Genomic DNA, 18999 nt, shown 5'->3' with positions numbered 1-18999 from the left:
AGGTTTCTATTAAAGAGTCAAAAAATTGGCCCATCTCTCTTTTTTTTTGTTGTTTCTTTTTTTTTTCCGAAGCTGTAAATCAGGATGTTACATATAAATAGTTTCCCTATAAAAACGTCTTTGCCGTTAGCTAGTATTATAAGACAATTTTTGCTAAAATGAAAATAAAACATTTTTGTTATACTTTTTTTCCTTTTATAGAAAATAAAAATATTTTTATTTCTTTTTTTTTTCCCCTCCTTTCTCCAGTCGGTGGTCTCTGTTCTCCTTAAAGACAGTGGGGCGGGCGAGGCGGAGGGGGCGGCGGGGCCCTAAAGGGGCGCCGAGTCCTGCTTGGCCCGCGGGGGCGGCCCGCGGCTGTGTCTGCTGCTGGCCCGCGTGCTGTGGCTGTCCAGGGAGTAGTAAGTCCTGCTGTCGGCCGCCGGGCACAGCGGCGGCGAGTCCGAGCGCAGAGCGTCTTGCGCCGCGCGCAGGCCAAGGAAAGGCGTGCTTTCGGCCGCTAGTGCCCCGTCCGCGTCGTCCGCGTCGTCGTCCGAGGCCGAAGCCGAGCCGCCCCCCGAGCCGCTGCTCAGAGACAGCGAGTCCCGCGCCGCGCGTGCGCGCTGCGCCGCTAGCCCATTGAGGCGCGAGCGGCGCCAGCGCCGGGGCCCCGCCGACGTCCTGCGGGACGCGCCGCGCGCTCGTGGCCGCGGCGGTGGCGGGGGCGCGCACTCCTGCGTGGTTTCGTACTCGTCGTCTTCTGGGATGCGGAAGGGGCTCGCAGGCAGGCTGCCCAGGCTGCCGCCCAGCGCGCAGGCCCCACGCCGCGGTCCCGGCCCAGCTGCCGGGTAGTAGTAGCTGTCGTAGCTGCGCTGCATGTCCGCGCCTGGCCCGGGCCCTGGCCCGGGGCCTGGGGGCGCCGGGTGCCGCAGCAGTGGCTGCTGCTCCGCCAGGCGGTAACTGATGGGCGCGGCCGGCGGCAGCGACACAGCGTGTGCCGAGTTGGGAGAAGTGATCTCAAAAGTCGGCACCTGCGTAGCCAAAGAGTAATGGAAGTCCACGGGCGAGAGGCGCGCGGGTGTGGTCAGGGCCGACACATACCTGCAGGGAGAGGCAGAGGCATGGGTCAGGGGGTCTCGGATGAGAGGGTGGGCCCCAGCCGAAATCATCTTGTGAGGGATCCTGTCTACAAGAATGATGGCGGTATTTCTCTGTGACCTCATGCAATTCCCTTAATATCTCCAATCTATGTTTCTTATTTGTTAAGCGAGGATAACCATAGTGCTCATTCCATTGCAGTATTGGGACGATTCCAGATACGGTGTCAGGGGAATGTCTTAGCCCAGTATCTGATCCGTGGTAAGTCTTCACGAATGATCATTTGTTGTGGGAATGCTCACAGTAATGGGGTCAGGCATTTTATCTATGTATGATCTCATCTAATAGTAATTTTTTAAGACCTTTAGGTTAGGGCCATACTACACACAGGAAACTGAGACTCAGGACGTTTGAGTTCTTTGCTCTGGGTTCCACACTTAGGTAGTGGCAAAGCTGGAATTTGAACACAGGGCAGGAAAGAACCAGAATGCTTGTTGTCCAATTCCAGAAGCCACTAGTCCCTATTCACGTATCCCTATTACCTGGACTCAGTGCTCCTGCAGGGACAGTTCATCCCATGGCTGACAACTTTGGTGAGGGCAACATGCCTTCTTATATTGAAATCAGAAGCCTCCTCAGGGAATTGACCATTCACACCTTTGGCAGGGTGCTCAGCCAGGGCTCACAGATACCCCACTACAAGGGTCTCTGCTTGGGGCCAATGACACCTAGTGACTTCAAAAGCTAGTATCTCCCAGTCTGGATCTTGGGCACCTGTCCTTTTTCATTCTCCACATTCCTCTTGTGAGCCCATCAGCCTTTTGTCCACTTCAGAACAGGAACCTCCCACCTCCATGATTCCCTTTCACACTGCATAGCTGAGCACCTCACTGCTGTCTAGAACCAGCTCCAAATCTCTGTTATGTCTTTTTTTGGGACACAAATGTTTATAGCAGCTTTATTTACAATTGCAACCAAGGTGTCTGAGAGGTGAATGGATAAACAAACTGCCTTTTGATTGTAGGAATCCTCTTTTAAAAATTTCTCTGTTATGTTCTTTTTGATTCAACTGATTTCCCCTACCCTGGTCCGCCACGTCGTCTCTATCTCATGTGTAGATCTGATTATCTAGTCTTACCCATTCCCCCATCCTTGGGCACACCCTCCATCCTATCCTGGGCCAGCTGTTCTCCCTGGTTGTGTCCCCATCCCATGGTGTCTCCTTCATTTTGCAGCTCCCAGAGCAATCTTTTAAGTCCCAGCTCTGCTAAGAAGGCTCCTCCCTACTTACTCACCCAGATTCCACCTCCTGAGCAGAATCCCTTGGCTCTGGTCCATCTGTGTGGCCCCAGCCTGCCTGTTTAGGCCCAGCTTTGCTGTTCCCCACAGCCCACCCGTGCTCCAGGCACGTCACTCTCTGATCTTACTCTTAAGTGCCTCTGTTGGAACAGCTCCAGTGGTTCCTTCCCTGTATACAAAAGGCTTTCCATTCCCATTTCTCTGCCTCTTGCCTTCCTACCACCCCCTAAGGAGCCCTGGTATTGTCGTTACTGTTGATGATAGTAGTGATAGGTATGAGACAAAGAGCTCTGCACATATTTTCTCATGTGGCTTTTATCAAAACCATGCATACTAGAATTCTCTCTGATCTACAGCTAAGGGAACAGTGTATAGAGGCAATCAGCCTGCCCTGAAACATGCAGATTGTGCAGCTGCCCTTGGACAGGTTGGTCTTAGGAAACCTGGCTGTTTCCTAGAGCTTGCTGTCAGACTGGGCTTCTCTGCCCTAGAGTGGTCCCTGGAGTGGTGTCCTGTGCTTAGCACTTTTCATAGGCTGCTGTGAGCATCAGTGATTTGTTCCTGTGACTGGGAATGCCTCAGGGACGGGAAGCAGGAGGGCCACCTCTGACTCCCCAGGCAGGCCTGCCCAGCTTAGACTTGGCACAGAGTAGGCTGTCAAAAGTGGGAGGGTAGCTGAGCATGGTGGTGCATGCCTGTAATCCCAGCGGCTGGGTAGGCTGAGGCAGGAGGAACATGAGTTTAAAGCCAGCCTCAGCAATTGTGAGGCACTAAGCAACTCAGTGAGACCCTGACTCTAAATAAAATACAAAATAGGGTGGGGATATGGCTCAGTGGTTGAGTGCCCCTGAGTTCAATCCCGGGTACCAAACAAACAACAACAAAGAAGGGAAGGTATCTACTTCTCTCCTTTCTTCTTGGCTCAAAGCTTCTTGTATGGTGCCCCTTCCTCTGCTGTCCTCCCATAGATGCAAGTTGCTGAGAACCACTTGGGGGCTGAGTAATGGGGGTGGGTCCTATGGTTCCTAGCTTGGAGTCAGAGAAGGGGAGTTTCCTTGGTCCTTCTGCATCCTTTGCTGGAGAACTCAACAGTGCCTTGAATGCTGCACCTTGTTGCCCATGCTGTCTGGCCTAGGTCATTCTTGGCGCATGTCTATTGTGCACTGGTCAGTGTCCTTGAAAACAACCTCCCTTCCCACCCTCCAATCGACTTGGTCTTTGTGTCTTTCTGCTTCTGCTGGGACATGAGTCCTCTAGGTGATATGGGGTAGGGCAACCATAGGACCTGGTTGTCTGGAATAGCCCCTTTTTATTCCTGAAGTTTCAGTGCAATTATTAATCTCCCATTCTTCTTTGAAAAGTATCCTAGTAGGATAATTAAATCAGGTGGTCACTATGTGCCAGGGTCCATTACAACTCAGCTGTAATAACCTTTCTGGGATCTTGTTTACTCACCTGAAAAAATGGAGATGAGTCTCTTTGAAAGGTCTCTAAGATACCCTAAGGGTCAGCCTTGGATCAGTGGTACCAGCCCTCTGGCCAAAGTGGGAGCCAGGTCAGGGGGTAGGAACTAACCTCTCACTGTGTGGAGAGTCACGCAGGGAATCTACGGAGTCATGGTAGGGTGGCACAGCAGCCCTGCGCCGCTCCTCCAGGCTGTATGCTGCTGCTCGCCGCGCCCGAGCCTCCACACATGCTGGGCTGTTGCACTTGCTGGTGCCCACTGATGACAGCATGATGCCAGACTGGGAGTCGGAGGTCAAGCTCTCAGAACGTTCCAGGCTCCACGTGTGGCTCTCATGTCTGGGATAGCCAGTGGGGACAAGGCAAGAGGTCAGGAAGGGGTAGAGTGGCCCAGCAGATGTGGAACTTTGGCCACCCAATCCCAGTATCTTCATCCCATCTTGGGCTCCTTTGAATCATGGGCTGATGTGGAGTATCACAAATGTCCAAACTTGACATTGGGAGGAGGGCTGGGTGCCATGGCTGGGTGAGCTGCAATGTGTAGAGGCCCCTTCCTTTATATGTTGCAGCCATCTTCCCCCTAGCCTTGCCCCAGAGCCCCTGTGTGGGACTCTTTCACCCTCATGGCCCTTAGCCACCTTATCTCAGGACCCCAGCCCCAGTGGCCAATCTTTGGGAGCTCTGACCATTCCATGGTACTTCTCAGGGAAGGAGGGCCAGCCATGTTATTTCTCAAGCTGTATAAGCCTCTGTGTTTATGTTGATAGATCATCCCTGTTCTGAAGAGAAGGCCAAGGGAGACCACAATTTGTGAGCCAAATTCAGGAGAGGGTGTCAAATAACTCTGGATGAATGAGATAAAAGACAGGAATCCTCAAGTTTCTGTGGGCCTTGACTTACTCACCTACGGCTGGAGGTGGGCGTGGCTGTGGAGCAGTGGTGAGAAGGAGAACAGGAGTGGCTCCCAGAGAAAGTGGTCTCAGTTTCCCTCCGGATGACGTGGTCTGTGGCTGGCACATTCTTGGAGATGTACTGGGACAGACAGAGAATTGGCAGGAGTTAGTGATGGGGACCAGGTAGGCTCTCGCTGGTGAGGGTGGTAAAGTAATAAGCACTGAGTTCTAGGTGGGGGGAGTGATCAGTGGATGACAAGCGGCTTTGATGTTGGGGTGATTTTGGCTCCAGCAGGCAACTCCCCACCCTTCCCTTTCAAGTGGGCAAAGCCAGGCCAGCCATCCGGGGAGGCAGTGCCTAGCAGGCAGGGATGATCCAGGGGCCGGGCTGGCTGCTGTCCTGGCAACTTGTGTGAGAAGCCTAGCTGACCAGCAAGGCTCAGAGGGGATCCTGGAACACCACTCACATCTGCCATCTGGATTTCTTCGGGGTCTAGCCGGGGGTGGCTGGGCCCATTGGCCAGGCTCCGGTTCTGGTGGGCTGGGCACATGTTCTGCCGGAGGTGGTTGTGCATCTGCTTCCGCTGTTTTCTGCATAGAGGGAGGGTAGGTGAACCTGGCAGGTCCCCTGTAGTAGATGAACTTCCCTCCAGGGCACGTGAGTAGTTAATGTGTGGAACCCCACTGCTTTCTAATTTTGTGACCCTGGGCAAGTTACGGAAGTTCTGCCTATTTTAGTTGCCCCATGTGTGAAATCATTCCAAAGACTGTTGAGCATTAAAAATATATAACTATTCATGCACATTGCTGGCACTCTCCCTCCCTCATTCATTCATTTGTATTTATTGAGTTTTTATTGTGTTCCAGATACTACTCTGGAGCAGAGAAGCCAGACATGGTCCCTGTCTCATGGATCATGCAGGCCAGTGGGGGAGGCAGGTGATAATCACACAAACAAGTAAATGAGCTCGATATTTTCCCTTAAGTTTTATGAAGAAAATAAAAACAGGGTGCTGTGGTTAGGAAACCAGGGCCTGTGGGACTATTTTACATTGGCACATATTAAATGCTCAATAAATTTGTTTTATAATAAGCGATTCTTATGTCACTCCCCTGGCTAAAACCTTCATTGGCTCTCAGGGTTCCATTTCACCCTCAAATCCTATCTCTCACTGCCTTCCCTTCACTCCAGCTTTCTGCACCCCTGGACACCTTGTTTCAGATCCTCTGTCCTCTCTGGCCTCTGGGCTTGCACACATTCTAGTCCATCCACCTGGAATACTTTCTTTGCCTCTTCACCTGCTAACTCTTGCTCACAGGCTCCAGCCTAAATCCTGCATCCATGGGAAAACCCTTTCTGCCCTCCAGGTAAGGTTAGGTGACTCTAAAATATGTCTTGTGACACTGGACCACTTGCCTCGAGCACTGAATAAAAGTCTGCTGAAGAAATGGATAAATGCAGTGGTGTTGGAACAGAGGCTTGCTTTTCCCCCAGTTCTTAGACACAATCCCTAATGTGCCTAGGCTCCTCCTCTGGGATCCCTGAACCCCAACTCCCTCCTTACACTCCACCAGTCTTTATTGAACTTATCCTAGATGAGGGCAGCTGGACCTTCAATCCTATCAATAGAGGTAGCAGGGGTTCAGACCTACAGGCTCCATCCCCCAGATGATGGCCATTTCCAGCCTTGCTTTCCAGGTAGGAGCAGATGAGACAAATATCATTTATTGTACTACATCATGTTTCAACCTTTATGGGATCCCCATCAACTACAGGATAAATTTAGACTTCCCGGCTTGGCATCAAGGTCCTAAGGTGGCATCTGGATCCCAGCTATCTTTTTAGCCTCTTGCCTCCCCTTCTATGATTCGGTTCTTTGGCCCAACTAGTCCAGGTTGCTTCTGTTGCAGGTGTGACTGCCCCCATCTTTGCTTGTCTTTAGCTGGCACTCTGCTACCCAAACTGCTCAGCTCCCTGAGCTTATGCCCCCAACCTGTCTTCTGCCCAGAGGTGGCCCAGCCTCACCTTCTCTGTGTTCTTGTCTCAATTGCTCCCAGGGTGGGGTCAGGCGGTGCCTGTGAGGTGCCTCTTTCCAGGGAACACAACCTTCTCTGTGCCTCCCTCTTTCTTTCCTAGCACTGCTTTAGCACCTCCTGCCAGACAGGGCACATGCTCCTAGAGCCATTGTGGTCAGCTGTGCGTTCCTCTCAGGCCGTCACAGTGTCCTTTGATGCATACACTAGGCTCATTCCCATGAGGACTTGGAGTGGTTCCTCAGTTTTCTCAAGATCACATGGGAAACGGCAGAGCCAGATTGGAATCAGACTTGTGTTCTTTCAAGCCCTGTTCCCATGAGCCCGCTTTGTTCGGTCATCTAGGGCTGTCTCCCCATCTCTACTCCTGTTTCCTGATCCAGCCCCTGAGCCCCACAGTTACAAAGGCCCTTGAAGGGGACACTGGGGATAGGAGACTGAGGCCAGGCATGGTGAGGTACAGGAGAAGAGCCTGTCCTTACAAAAACATCTTGGTGGCCATCCCCTGGCTTGGCCTGTCCCCATCCTGAGCACTTGCCACTCACTTGGTCTTGCAGTAGGCGACCACACAGACGATGCCCACGACCAGCAGAGCCACACAGATGCCAGTGATGGTTAGGACCCTCTTCTGGTATAACTCCTCGGCTTCTGCAGAGGCAGAGTGGACATGAGGAGGTGGGGCAGGAGGCAGGCCTGGGGGAATGCTGGTGCAGACACCCCCTACCCCCAAAGCCTCAGGCTCCCTCACCCTGGGTCCTGCCAGTTCCCTCCATTCTTCCCTCCTGCCTGCTTCTGGTTGGTCCCCCACATTCCCACCTACCCATGGGCCTGGTCACACCCTCCCAGATCCCAGGCCCACCCTGAGCATGGGGGTGGAAAATGCAGGGGATGGGAGAGGATGGAGTAGAGAAGTAGAGGAGCGCAACCTAGTCTGGCTAGCAGCACCCCTGCCCTGCTCCACAGCAGCCTGGCAGCTGCAAAGAACGTTGGTGACTGTGGAGAGTTTTCTTTATGATAGTGAACATGGAAATCCTTAGCAAAGGCCTGGATCAGACACTTTAGCTTCCCTAAGAAGCTAAAGTTGTTGACAGGATGCGAGACCAGAGGTGGGATGTCGGAGTGATGTAAGGGCCAGGAGCATGACAGAGCAGACAGGGCCCAGGAGGAGACATGGAAGAAAGGCCTGGTCAGAGTTGTGGCCTGGCCCATTGCAGCCTCCCATGTCTGCAGGTGAGAAGCCCACCAGTGGCAGCACAGGCCCCTGGCATCTGCACACATCTATCCTTGTGTGTAAAGAATACCCCCACCCTTGCTGGGGAGTTGAGTAAGACTGGGCCTCCAAGCCCCCAGCCTCAACTCTCCTCTCTACTCTCCATGCCTCTAAAACAGACCACTAGGAGGAAGAGAAGCAAAAAGTGACAGTACTGGCCACAGCCCAGAAAGCTCATCCCACCCCACCTGCACTTGCTGGCTAGCCCTGCTTAAGAATAAGTGGAGGTGGGACTCCCACACCTTGGTGGAGCCCTGTCCCTTGGGCTTATAGCATCTCCCATGCAGAGGCAAGTACACAGCAACCCCAGGGCTGCAGACCCTTCAGACCCACACGTGTCCACAACTATGCCTGCCAGAGTCACAGGCACAACCTTCACAAAGATAAACCCATACCTGCTCTCTCTCTCTCTTTCTCCCACCCCCCGCCACACACAGAGTTAACCACACACTCCAGTAACAGGTGCATACATAGACCCAGGCACACCGACCCACAGTCAGTTAAGGCTCTCTTAACCTGACCTTTGTCTCACACCCCCATCTTGACTCTGTCCCATAGCCCTGCCTCCAGGCCTCTTTCCCTCTTTACCCCTCAATTTTCTGCTGTCAGGCATCTGCCTCCACCATTTCTTGGAGACTATTCTGGTCATGGTTACCAAAAACCCCCATGTTCCAAGTCCTGTGGTTATTAATGCCTCCTTGTGGGGCACACTCTACGGCCTTGGAGTGGTGCTCCTCGCTGGGCTTCCTCCTACTTGGCAGGCTGGTCTTCCCATGTCAGTGGCTGCTCCCTTCTTCTCTACTTGGGTTGGGTGGTAGAAGGGCCCAGAGCTCTCAGCCTTCTATCTTTCCTCTGTCTCCCTGAGTGACCTCATATAGACAGACTTTAAATACCATTTCTTTACATTCTCTCTCTTTCTGTCTCCTGCACTGATTTTTCCCTAAGCTCCAGACTCAGGTATCCAAAGGCCAAGGCCAACCAGAACCAGTTTCCATACTCCTCCCCATCTCTTGTAGCACCTTTCTCCTGTGGCTCTGGCCCCAAAATACAACCCATTTTGAATCACTCCCTTTCTTCCCATCTTCCCTAATATCTGACCCACCTACAAGTACTCTCAGCTCTACCTTCCAAGTAGGTCCTGTATTTGACCATGTGACCATTTCCACAGCTCCCATCTTAGTCCAGGATGATGCGTCCTCTCACCCAGTGATGGTCACCGTATGACTGGCCTTTCTGTGTCTGCTGCTCCCTAGCTGCCCCCAGCGCCAGGCTGTTGTCTACTCAAAGCTACATTAAAGTGTAAAGCAGATCATTTTAGTTCCCTGCTTAAAACTTATGATAGTTTCCATTGTAATTCAAATAAAATCCAAGGTCTAAGGACCCCAATTACTTGGTCTCAATCTCCCTTTTGAATCTTATCTGTGGTCCTTTCCCCCAGTGCTTGGAGTCATTGGTGGTCTTTATCCACTGAACAAGACAAATCCCATTGAACCACACGACTTGGTTCCTGCCTTTAACACTTCCCACTACCCCGCCAAATTGTTTGCAGGACTGACTACCTGATGTCACTTTATGGGACAAGCCTCCCCTGACCACTTTGGCACAGTAGCACAATCCCATGACCTCATTTTATTTTCTGTCTAGCATTTATTTTCACCTGATATCTTCCTGTTTGTTGCCACCTCACCCATGAATGGGAGCACCAGGAGGGCAGGGACACATGTCTGTAGGTTCTGGTGATGAGTGTTTGCTGCATACACACTCCCCTTTCAAACACACACATACACACACACACACACACGTCTGCACATCCTACACTCACCTCTACACATACATAGGTCCAACTGCAAATGCTCCACTGCCCCTCCACGCCCTCACATCCTGCCCTGAGACCTTGCAAGTGTACACATTCCCCCACCTCCTGATCTCCTGCATATCTCTTGCTGGAATACACTGAGACTCTTGGGGCTAGGGCAGAGCCTCTCTGAGCAAAGCCACAGAGTTGGAAACAGAGACCCTCAAAGTCCCTCCTAGTCCAAAGAGCCTCCCAGGGGCAGTTGCATAGGGTAGGGAGTCACATGTCAAATTCTGAGCCAGGGCAAGAGGCAGGCAACAGAAACCAGCCCAACCCAGACCCTTGCTGGTATTGCTCATGGATGCACACATGTGCCATCGTGGGGACAGATCATGGAAGGAGTGACAGTCTCAAGCAGATGGCAAAGCCCAGCAGATAAGACACAGGGCAGGGGCAGAAGGAAATGTGGATTATCAGCTACTAGCCTGGTGCAGAATGAAAAGCAATGGACATGAGAAAAGAAAAGAGGATTCAAGTCAGATGGAAAGGGACGCCTCTCTGCACAACTCCCAAACCAGGCTTCAGTAGTTTCTGGACATTGGCCCTTTAAGAAGCCACATCCACACAGGGGCCCTGTCTCTTGTTGGATGCCCACTGGGTTGCACAGCTGGGGAAGGCCCCCTCCCCTGAGGCCTTCTAGCACTCGGTCTCCTCTATGCAGGGGGTGCTACTGTGCGGTGGAGGCACAGTCTGAACCCCAGGGTACACGGCTGGTCATGAGCTGTTTTTATCTGCCCCCAAATCAACATAGCTTATTCTAGGACATCTTGATGGGGCCAGGGGAGATTTTTGAAATCATCCCCTTTCCATTTTTGGAAAGGAAATGAAACATTCAGCACCCATGGGGTCAGGGACTATGGAGGGGGCTGAGCGGAAGGCGCAGAGTGATACATAGAGGTTCCATACCCTTTAATTCAAATCCAAGGTGCTCTGGCAGTGCAGAAGAGATGGGGGTAAGAGGGGGAGGGGTGAAGGGAGAGAGGCAGACAGAGATGGGAGGGGGAGGGTGGAGGGGGAGAGAGAGAGAGAGAAAGAGAAAGAGAGAAACGTTGGTCAGGATTCTTCAGACACCCGGCAGCCAGCCTGTGAGGTGAAAGCAGGTTAGTAATGTCCCTTCCTAGCCCCCTGAGCTCCTTCCCTGGTGCCCAGTCCCCAAGAGCCCCAGGAGGGCTAGAGAGAAGCAATGTTAGAATTGAGCAGGTGAGCAGTGGGGTTAGTACCTGGTGAGGAGGCACAGGTGAGAATCAATTGGCAAATGTCCCCCTGGAGGAAAGGGTTACTGGGGACAGGGTTCTGAGGAGCGCCTGGTCCCCTCCTCTCAGCTCCAGTGCCAGCCCTTCAGAGCTCTCAAGTCCTCCTGGAGAGGGCCTGACCGGCTCCTAGCTCATTCACAGGGCCCTTTCTTCTGTTCAAAATGAGGGCAAGATCCCTAGGCCGGCCCCACAACCCTGGCCTGTCCCACAGATCCGGCTGGCTTTCTCATCTCCTAGGAGCCTAAGTGTGGAGCCTCAGAGTCTGTGAGGAGCAGGAGCACAGAGAGGAGGAGGCTGCAGGCAGCAGGTCACTTTTCCACTTGCTGCCCTCCCCTGGAAACCTGCAGGGGCTGGGCATGGTGCCAAGACCGATCTTGCTACTTAGAAGAGCAAACTGCAACTAGGAGAATGAGAAGATTGGAGAACTTGTGAGTGCCTCATATAATGGATAAATTAGTCTTGGAAGTGAGATCAATGAATGTGTGGTTTCAGGCACCTATGAGGTAGACATCTACGCCATTGACAGGTTAAATAAGGGTCAACTCTGCCACCTAACTGCTGTGTGTCATTGAGAGATACCCAACCTATCTAGATCTCAGTCTCTTAGCTGTTAAATAGGGTTAAGGCTCAACCATGGGGTCCTGGGAGGTTTGCAAACCTGGCTGTACTTCAGAATTCTCCAGACCAATAGGATCAGGCTTGGGTAGAAGCCCAGAAATCTCAACAGTGTTTTTAAAAAGCTCATGTCCCATCCTATGGTGCATCCAGCACTGGTTTGCAGGACTGAGTCTCAGTTTTGCCCTTAATTTGCTGTGTGAATATGGGTAAGTCAGTTTCTGTCTCCTAATCTGTCAAAAGCACATGTACCCAGTCAGAGGCAGCAGCAAGCAGGCCTGAACAGCAGAGTCTCTGCACACTGTGCAAGGGCCCAGCTCCTGCCGAGCCGGTTCACTCCCTCTCTGGTTTCCACATAAGCACAGTCATCTTGGCTAGACTCAGGGAGAATACGAAGTCATGTGTGACATTCTCATCTGCTGCAGAGGAAGGGGAACACAGGCAACTAGCAGGAAGTCCTGAGCATTATTCATCCCTAGGTCTCTCTCTGCTTCCTAAAAGGGATTCTAGATGGCTCTGCATTTGGAAAAGGATAGGAGAGGAGGGATGAAAGTGGTCCTTGACTTCAAGAGCCTTGAGGAAGATCCTGGGGCTTGGGCTCCCCAGTTCTGTGCAGGGACCATATCAAGGAAGCACTGACCCCAGCCCTCTAAACATGAGTCCTCTGTGTACTCCTGCTAACCCGAGCCTGGAGGGTGATCTTAAGGTTTTGGCTTCTTTGCAGTTTTGCTCTGAATGAAGAGGTAGGAGAAAGTCATCTTAAATATGGTTTGTCCACTCTTCTCTAGGATTCCCAGAGCTGGCCAGCCAGGCAAGTTGATGTAAAATCTTGACAGACTCCAAAGGCCTCAGACATTTCACTGAATAGTTAATTCTGGGGTCCAGGGACCTTCCAGGCAGCTCAAGAGTGCTCATATTGTTTGGCTATCCAGCTGTGTTCCTTGGAAAAAACAGCAGGGCTTGACCACAGCCTCCTGGATACTAAGAGCTGGTCTGAGCCCCACTTTTGGACAAAGCTATTGTATTATATGAGGCAACTGGGACCCAGTAGTTCCAGGACACTTTCCTAAGGTCACACAGGAAATCAGAAGGCAGAAGGGAGATTGGAGGCTCTCTTTCTGGTCTTTTTGGACTATGCTTTGGCTAGTTCTGCCTCTCTGGTGAGGCCTTTCTGGCTAGTCCTGAGAGCAATGACTACCTGGAGAAGCAAGGGAAGGCTCCCAAAGCCCTGTAAGAGTTTTCATCTGTGTCAGTCCTCTGGGAACCAAATCATAGCATCAGCAGAAGCTTCCAGGTCTACTGATGGTGTGCTGTTTGAGTCAAAGGGTATACTGTTTAGGGAGGACCAGTGATGGTTGGCATGATTGGTGAGGTCACTGGGGGCCTGGCCAGTCACCAGGAAGGCAGCCTTCTTCCTGGGATGTGCAGAGAAGAATTCCAAGGGGCCATCAGCTGCATTTACCCCAGCTAAAATATGAGTGTCCCATTCATGTTCACTGCCTGCCACTCAACCAGGATGGGGTGGTACCACTGAGTCACAGGAAGGTCCTATTGTTCAGAAATTTGCATACTAACCAGAAATCATGGCAAACTGATGCTGGACTTTCAGCAGGGCCAAGCTATCCAGGCAATATGCAAATTGTTCAATCCATAGTCACAAGGTGCCTGGACAAGGAGGCAGTGATGTGTATGCAGATGTCAGCATGTACTCCTGTGTTTGCGTGTGTATGCTTGTGGGTTAGCGTGTGTGCTCATTGATATGGAGGCATACACACAGAAAAGCTTTGACTCTCGGGGAGGAGAGGGCCTGTCAGTGAAAGAAGGAGAAGCCTTTAAGTGCTACTGAGGTTAAGGCCTAGTTTCCTTATTCTCTGCAAAAAGTAACCTGGTTCCAGGTGGTCTGGGCAAGGTCAGACGCTTTGATCTGGAATGCTGGGAGGTGGCCTCCAGGGAGTCAGTGCTCCTCCTGCCCTCTCCATGCCAACTGTAGCTGGGAGAGGTACTAAAGTGCACTCCAACGACAGTGGCAGGCTGTCTGCTGAGCCCCTCACATGCGTTGCTTCGTTTCATCCTCACAGCAGCCTGACAGGCATAAATGTGACCCCCGATATACAGACAAGAACACAACTCCAGAGGGGTTAAACGAGGCCCAGAACTCACAGGCTGGGCCGCTGGCATTTTCATCCTGCTCTCTTGGAACTAGAAGCTTGCCACTTCTTTGAGCACATTTCACTGCCTCTGTAGTCACTATCTACTAGAGGAGCACATGAAGGACTCTCTGGGAAAGTGCTGGAGGAGCACTCGTCCTTCACAGAAAGGTAACAGTAATGGTACTGAAGACAAGGTAGGAGGGCCACAGGCTGCATTAGTAGTCTGTTTTGGGCTCCTGGGGCTCTGCTGACCCTCCCAGCAGATCCAGACTGAAAGTTGAAGTAGCCCAGCTGGCAGAGAGGCCTTGGACAGTGGCCCGGGTTCCGGAGGCTCTGCTGCTCTGATTCAGGAGGGGCCAGGACTGCCTGTCCAGAACAGTCCCATAAGCCAGAGAGGCTCTTGGCCAAAGGGTGGGAAGGAATATAACCTCCACTGCCTGTCACCTGGCCCGTGCTCAGCCTGGCAGCTCTGCCCCCTCTTGCCCTACAGTCCTCCACATAGACTGGACCTGATTTTGAAATTCTTCCAGAGCCTGGTTTCTAGAGAATTCCTTTGAGCCACATGTCCTGCCTACATGCTTTGTCCTTGTCCCCAAGGGCTTCCTCCTGGCTTCTGACTGGAGGGTCCTGTGGGGAGCCTTGCCTCCCATGCTATGAAGACAGTTGACCTTCTGGGCCTACAGGCCCTCATTTGCTGGGGTCCCTATGCTTCTATTGGGTTAAGGTAGGGAGTAAATTTTCAGGCTTTCCTGCTGTGGTCTAAGAAGGCTTGGGAAGGTTCATTTCTTCATCCTGACACCTAGACTCCAAAACTCTTTTTCTCCATGAGCTACTTCCTAGGTCCCACCTTTGGCGTCTCCCAGAGTTCTACTTCCCAATGTCCAAGTACCATCTGGATGCTCTAGTTCCTAACTCTTCATAGGACCCAGTTGTCCTATGGACAGGAGGGGATGGGCAGGGGCCTAGTCTTCTCTGCAGGATAGGATGGGTGACATGGTTCAGGCCTTGCAGACCAATGGTCCATTGGACCCCAGATGGAATCTGTGGGCAACCAGTGTTGTTTTGCTCTGCTGCACCTCCACCTGGTGGTGCTGGAAGGAACTGCTCCCAGGTCCTAATATAAACATTGTACAATTACAGCTGCATCCCTGGGTCAGCCACAGGGCTCACTTTTTTTTTTCTTTTTTGTAAATTATGTAAACCAGAACATAGAGAGAGCTCCAACCTCAGAAGTGGAAGAAAGAAAAGGAATGAAATATTGAAAGTGGATTCAGACCGGAGATGTCCTGGGGAGAATCACCAATGACCCCTTGATTCCTCATTCTCCTTATCATTTATTTTCTGAGCAATCCTTAGCCCACCTCATCCTGTAGCCACACAAATGTCCTCTGGCATCCATGGAGAACACTGCCACGGGTGGTCTTCAAACTCCCCTCCTCCCCGCTCTGGTCCCCAAACCCCAAACCAACATACTCTGGCCTGAGCAGAAAATAGTTTTTTGAGACGTTTTTCTTTCTCTCAAGCACACCAGCACACACATACTCACACTCACTTCCCAGACTCATCATCAGCCTGACACCCTCAAACATCCTTCAGAGGCCAGGGAGGGCTCTAAAATGCCTCTTCCCATTTCTGGCCAGGCTATCTGTCCCCAGAATGGGTAAAGAGACCTGAACAGGGTCCTGCTGCTGCAGAGAGAATTCAGCAAGACCATGCTCAGGCAGTATAGCTGATGGAAGCCAGGGGGCAGGGGGTGTATCGTTCTCCTCTGCACAGGCTTCTGGTGAGCACTGAGAAGTGAGAGGAGCACGGGACACCCCCACTTCCCTCCCAGTCATGATAAGCAAGACCCCATCCCTCCCACAGGGGGAGATTGCCAGTCACCAGGGAAGAGAAGAAATAGAAGAAAGAGACATACTGGAGAAGTTGACCATTGCGAACTGCTGACACCTGTCCCCGGTGTATCCCACAGGACACCTACCAAAAGAAAGAAAACCAGAAAGAGAGAGCCAGGATAGCAAGACACAGGCATTGCAACACCCCGGCACGGGCTCCTGCCAATGCCAGCTGGGTTCCTTGCCACCGTTACCATTTGTACTGGCCTGGCCACTCTGCCCCTTACCTGCAGCCCTGAATTTTAAACCCAAGGATTAGGCCAAAAATGAAAAACAAAGCAAAACAAAACAAAACAAAAGAACTAACAAACCAAAATACAAAAAAGAAAAGAGAAACAAAACAAAACAGCCAAAGATCAAAACAACCAACACCCCTGGCCCTATGCCCTACATTGGGGGGACTGCACCCGGAAGCTTTCTAAGGAGCAGGGACTTGTGTTTGTATCTTCAAACATACTTTGCTTAGGATCTGGCATGTACAATCGCAAAGGCAGTTTCTCCAAACATCTCTGTCCGAAGAATCCGTTTGGACATCTGGAGAAGGAAAAGGGGAAAAATCACAGAACAAACTGGCATCATCCGCGAGGCTAAGGTTAGAAATCAAAGTGCACAGTGATGAATGAGAAAAACCAAGTCAGGCACTTGGGGTCACACTTGTAGCTGAAGGGGCTGGAGTTGGGGCTGGGTGGAGGGCTCTGAAATCTTATAAACCTCTCTAATAGATGTGGCTCCGTGGGTGGTGGGAAGGGGTGGGGCAGGGGGAGGATGATTTAGGGAAGCGGGGAGGGGGAAGAATGGAGGTTATTTTCTAGTTGTCCTCCTGGTCCTGAACCTTTCCTTCTTACCTGCCTGGTGCCCCATGAAGCCAGTACTGCAGCCCGTTGGTGCCAGGCAGTCAACCTTAAGGGAGATCAAGTTCTTAGGAGCCACTCCTTTGGGCCCTACTGGAGGATTCTCTCTGGGGCCCTGGGCAGGTTTTCTCATACATGAAACTCCCAGAAAGTTCAAAGCAGAACTCTGGAAGGCTGTACCCAGATTGTGTGTCCATGACAAAACTGACCTAGAAGATGTTTGATCTGTTCTCTCAAAGAAGGTTCTGTGGCCAAATAAGTTTAGGAAATCCATTCTCGGGGCTCCTCATTGCAGCTTACATTAGCATATGAAAGGTTATAAAAATTTTATAGGAGGAAATAGCTGAACTTTCTAGTATGTCCCAAATTTATTTGACCATGGAAGGCATTTTTTTTTAGAGGAACCTTTGTTGAACACAGTTTGGGGAAGGCTGCCCTAGAACAATAAACATGGGGAAAGCTTAGTAGGGGAAGGGGAAGCTGGAGGGGAGCTGGAATTACCAGTGTTCCAAAGCTGCCTTCCTGAGGCCGAAGGCAGGGGCAGGTTGGAGCAGGCTCACTGGGGGACCTGGAGGCCTGTTGCACATCAGGGGCCTGCTGGCAGCCAGCCTGGGCATTCCTGCCCTTTCCCTGTGACCTGCTCTTCCACTGCAGCCTCACTCTGCCCTACATCTTTCTTCCATCTTGCCTTTCCTGCAGCTCCAAGGCACCACCCACTCCCATGTCCCTGACCTTGTCCTCACCCGCAAGGTACACTTCCTTCTGCTCTCTGGCTGCCACCTCTCCCCTCAAGCGAGTCTCAGTCTTGCAGATTTCTGGCAGCCCTCTATTCTTTTCTGAACCCCAGCAAGTCCAGCTAGCTGAGGAGAATCTTACGAACAGGGCTGGACTGACCCCTTCCCTACATGTCCCTACTCAAGGATGGGCCTATGTTGCCTCGGCCTGTTTTTCCTTCGGAAGTTAGGTAATAATCGGCTACTGTTCAACACGAATCAACCTAAACTTCCTCAAGAACTAAAGTGTGCTCTACTCCTTCACCTCCTGGTGTATTCAACCATTCAGGAAGCCCCTGGGGCTTCAGTGGGCAGTGACTGTTGGCTGTGACATATACTCATGAAACCCTGTGGCCTCATATCTAGAGGACTGGGGAATGGGAGTGGTTGGTGGGCAGAGAGCTGGTTGCTCAGGACCCTGATGGCAGCTCTCTGGGAGATAAGAGGTCATCGCTGAAGTGGTAGGGGTGTGTGCAGGTACACCTGGCCAGGGTGGGAGTGAGGGGCTGGGAGGGCTCTAGGAAAGTGGTAGGGGTGGGCAACAGGCATGCATGCTGATCCTGTTGGACAGGGGTCTCAGGTCCCTCGTCAATCCAACCTTCTCTGATCCCTGGCCTTTGTCCCAAGGAAGATGGGGATAGTGGCTAAGGATTTCCAACCAACTCCAGCTCTTCTTCCTCAGCTCTTGGACACTGGTGTGGGGATGGGGACAAGAGGAGGAAAAGTGATTTTTTTCAAATAGAAGTACCTTTGGGGTGGAGGATAAAGACCCAGGAAGTTGCCAAAATGACTCTTGGAATCCACAAAAGAACAGAAAAGAGATAAGTTTAACTGTGATCCATGTTTGAGATTAGCCTGGCTCTTGGAGTCAGGTAACTCAGTGTATGTCTTTGTGTGTGTGTGTGTGTGTGTGTGTGTTGGTGTAAGAGAGAGAAAGGGGAGTTCAGGGGCAGGAGGGCACAGAGGGGAAATATATTCCCATTGCTAATAAGCAGGGCTGCTGTACCATGACTCTTGGAGACCAATGACAACTAAGTCTATTCCTGTATCCTTGATCCCACATACAGCCTGAATTCCCTGACTGTATCCTCATATCTTTCACGGCCACTGAGTCACACAACTCTAGGGGGTACTATTGACACAGTCTATAGCACAAATGTGCACCTCGGAATGGTGCAATATTATAGTGCTAGTCTTCTTGCCTTGAGAGTGTCCCCCCTGTTTGAACAAATAAGGCCTCAAGGAGGGGCAATGTGAGGGGCAGGAAGGCCTGGTAGTCGGTAGTGCTCTCTGGGGCTCTAGCTCCTTCAGGGGGCTCCTGGACACTCCTATCCCTCTCCTTTGGCCTGCTTATTGAAATTGGGATTCCCCTAGGGCAGACTTTGGGGGTGGGCCAGGCCTCCACCTCTCTAACCTGCCCCAAAGACCAGAGTGCATCCCCTATCAACCAGGGCAGGAGTCTGAACTCAGTGTGGGTGGGTGGCTGGCTGGTGCTCGTGGGTTCCACTCAAGCAGGGATGGACCCTCTGAATTTCAGGGGCACGGAGGACAGATCAGAAGGAGCAATGGG

At 51.8% G+C, this 18999-nt stretch overlaps 1 protein-coding gene across 5 annotated transcripts in view; it reads right to left on the bottom strand.

Annotated features, from left to right (window-relative positions):
* Nucleotides 1-311: 311 nt before the first annotated feature.
* Nucleotides 312-18999, bottom strand: part of Nrg2 (neuregulin 2) — a 179362-nt gene continuing 160674 nt past the window's right edge. The window contains exons 5-11 of one of the 5 annotated variants that reach the window (XM_076855972.2): nucleotides 16263-16339; nucleotides 10799-10822; nucleotides 7313-7415; nucleotides 5201-5324; nucleotides 4745-4872; nucleotides 3952-4179; nucleotides 312-1080 (exon numbers count right to left, since the gene is read on the bottom strand). In XM_076855972.2, the coding sequence (XP_076712087.2) occupies nucleotides 312-1080; nucleotides 3952-4179; nucleotides 4745-4872; nucleotides 5201-5324; nucleotides 7313-7415; nucleotides 10799-10822; nucleotides 16263-16339 (1453 nt within the window). Of the gene's footprint in view, nucleotides 1081-3951; nucleotides 4180-4744; nucleotides 4873-5200; nucleotides 5325-7312; nucleotides 7416-10798; nucleotides 10823-15828; nucleotides 15888-16262; nucleotides 16340-18999 lie in introns of all 5 variants that reach the window. The other 4 variants (XM_076855974.2, XM_076855973.2, XM_076855975.2 and 1 more) reach the window with 4 other exon arrangements.

Source organism: Callospermophilus lateralis, chromosome 5, assembly GCF_048772815.1.
Source record: "Callospermophilus lateralis isolate mCalLat2 chromosome 5, mCalLat2.hap1, whole genome shotgun sequence".
Taxonomy (NCBI): domain Eukaryota; kingdom Metazoa; phylum Chordata; class Mammalia; order Rodentia; family Sciuridae; genus Callospermophilus; species Callospermophilus lateralis.
Note: the sequence above shows the minus strand (reverse complement) of the source record. Positions and strands in the feature narration are given on the sequence as shown.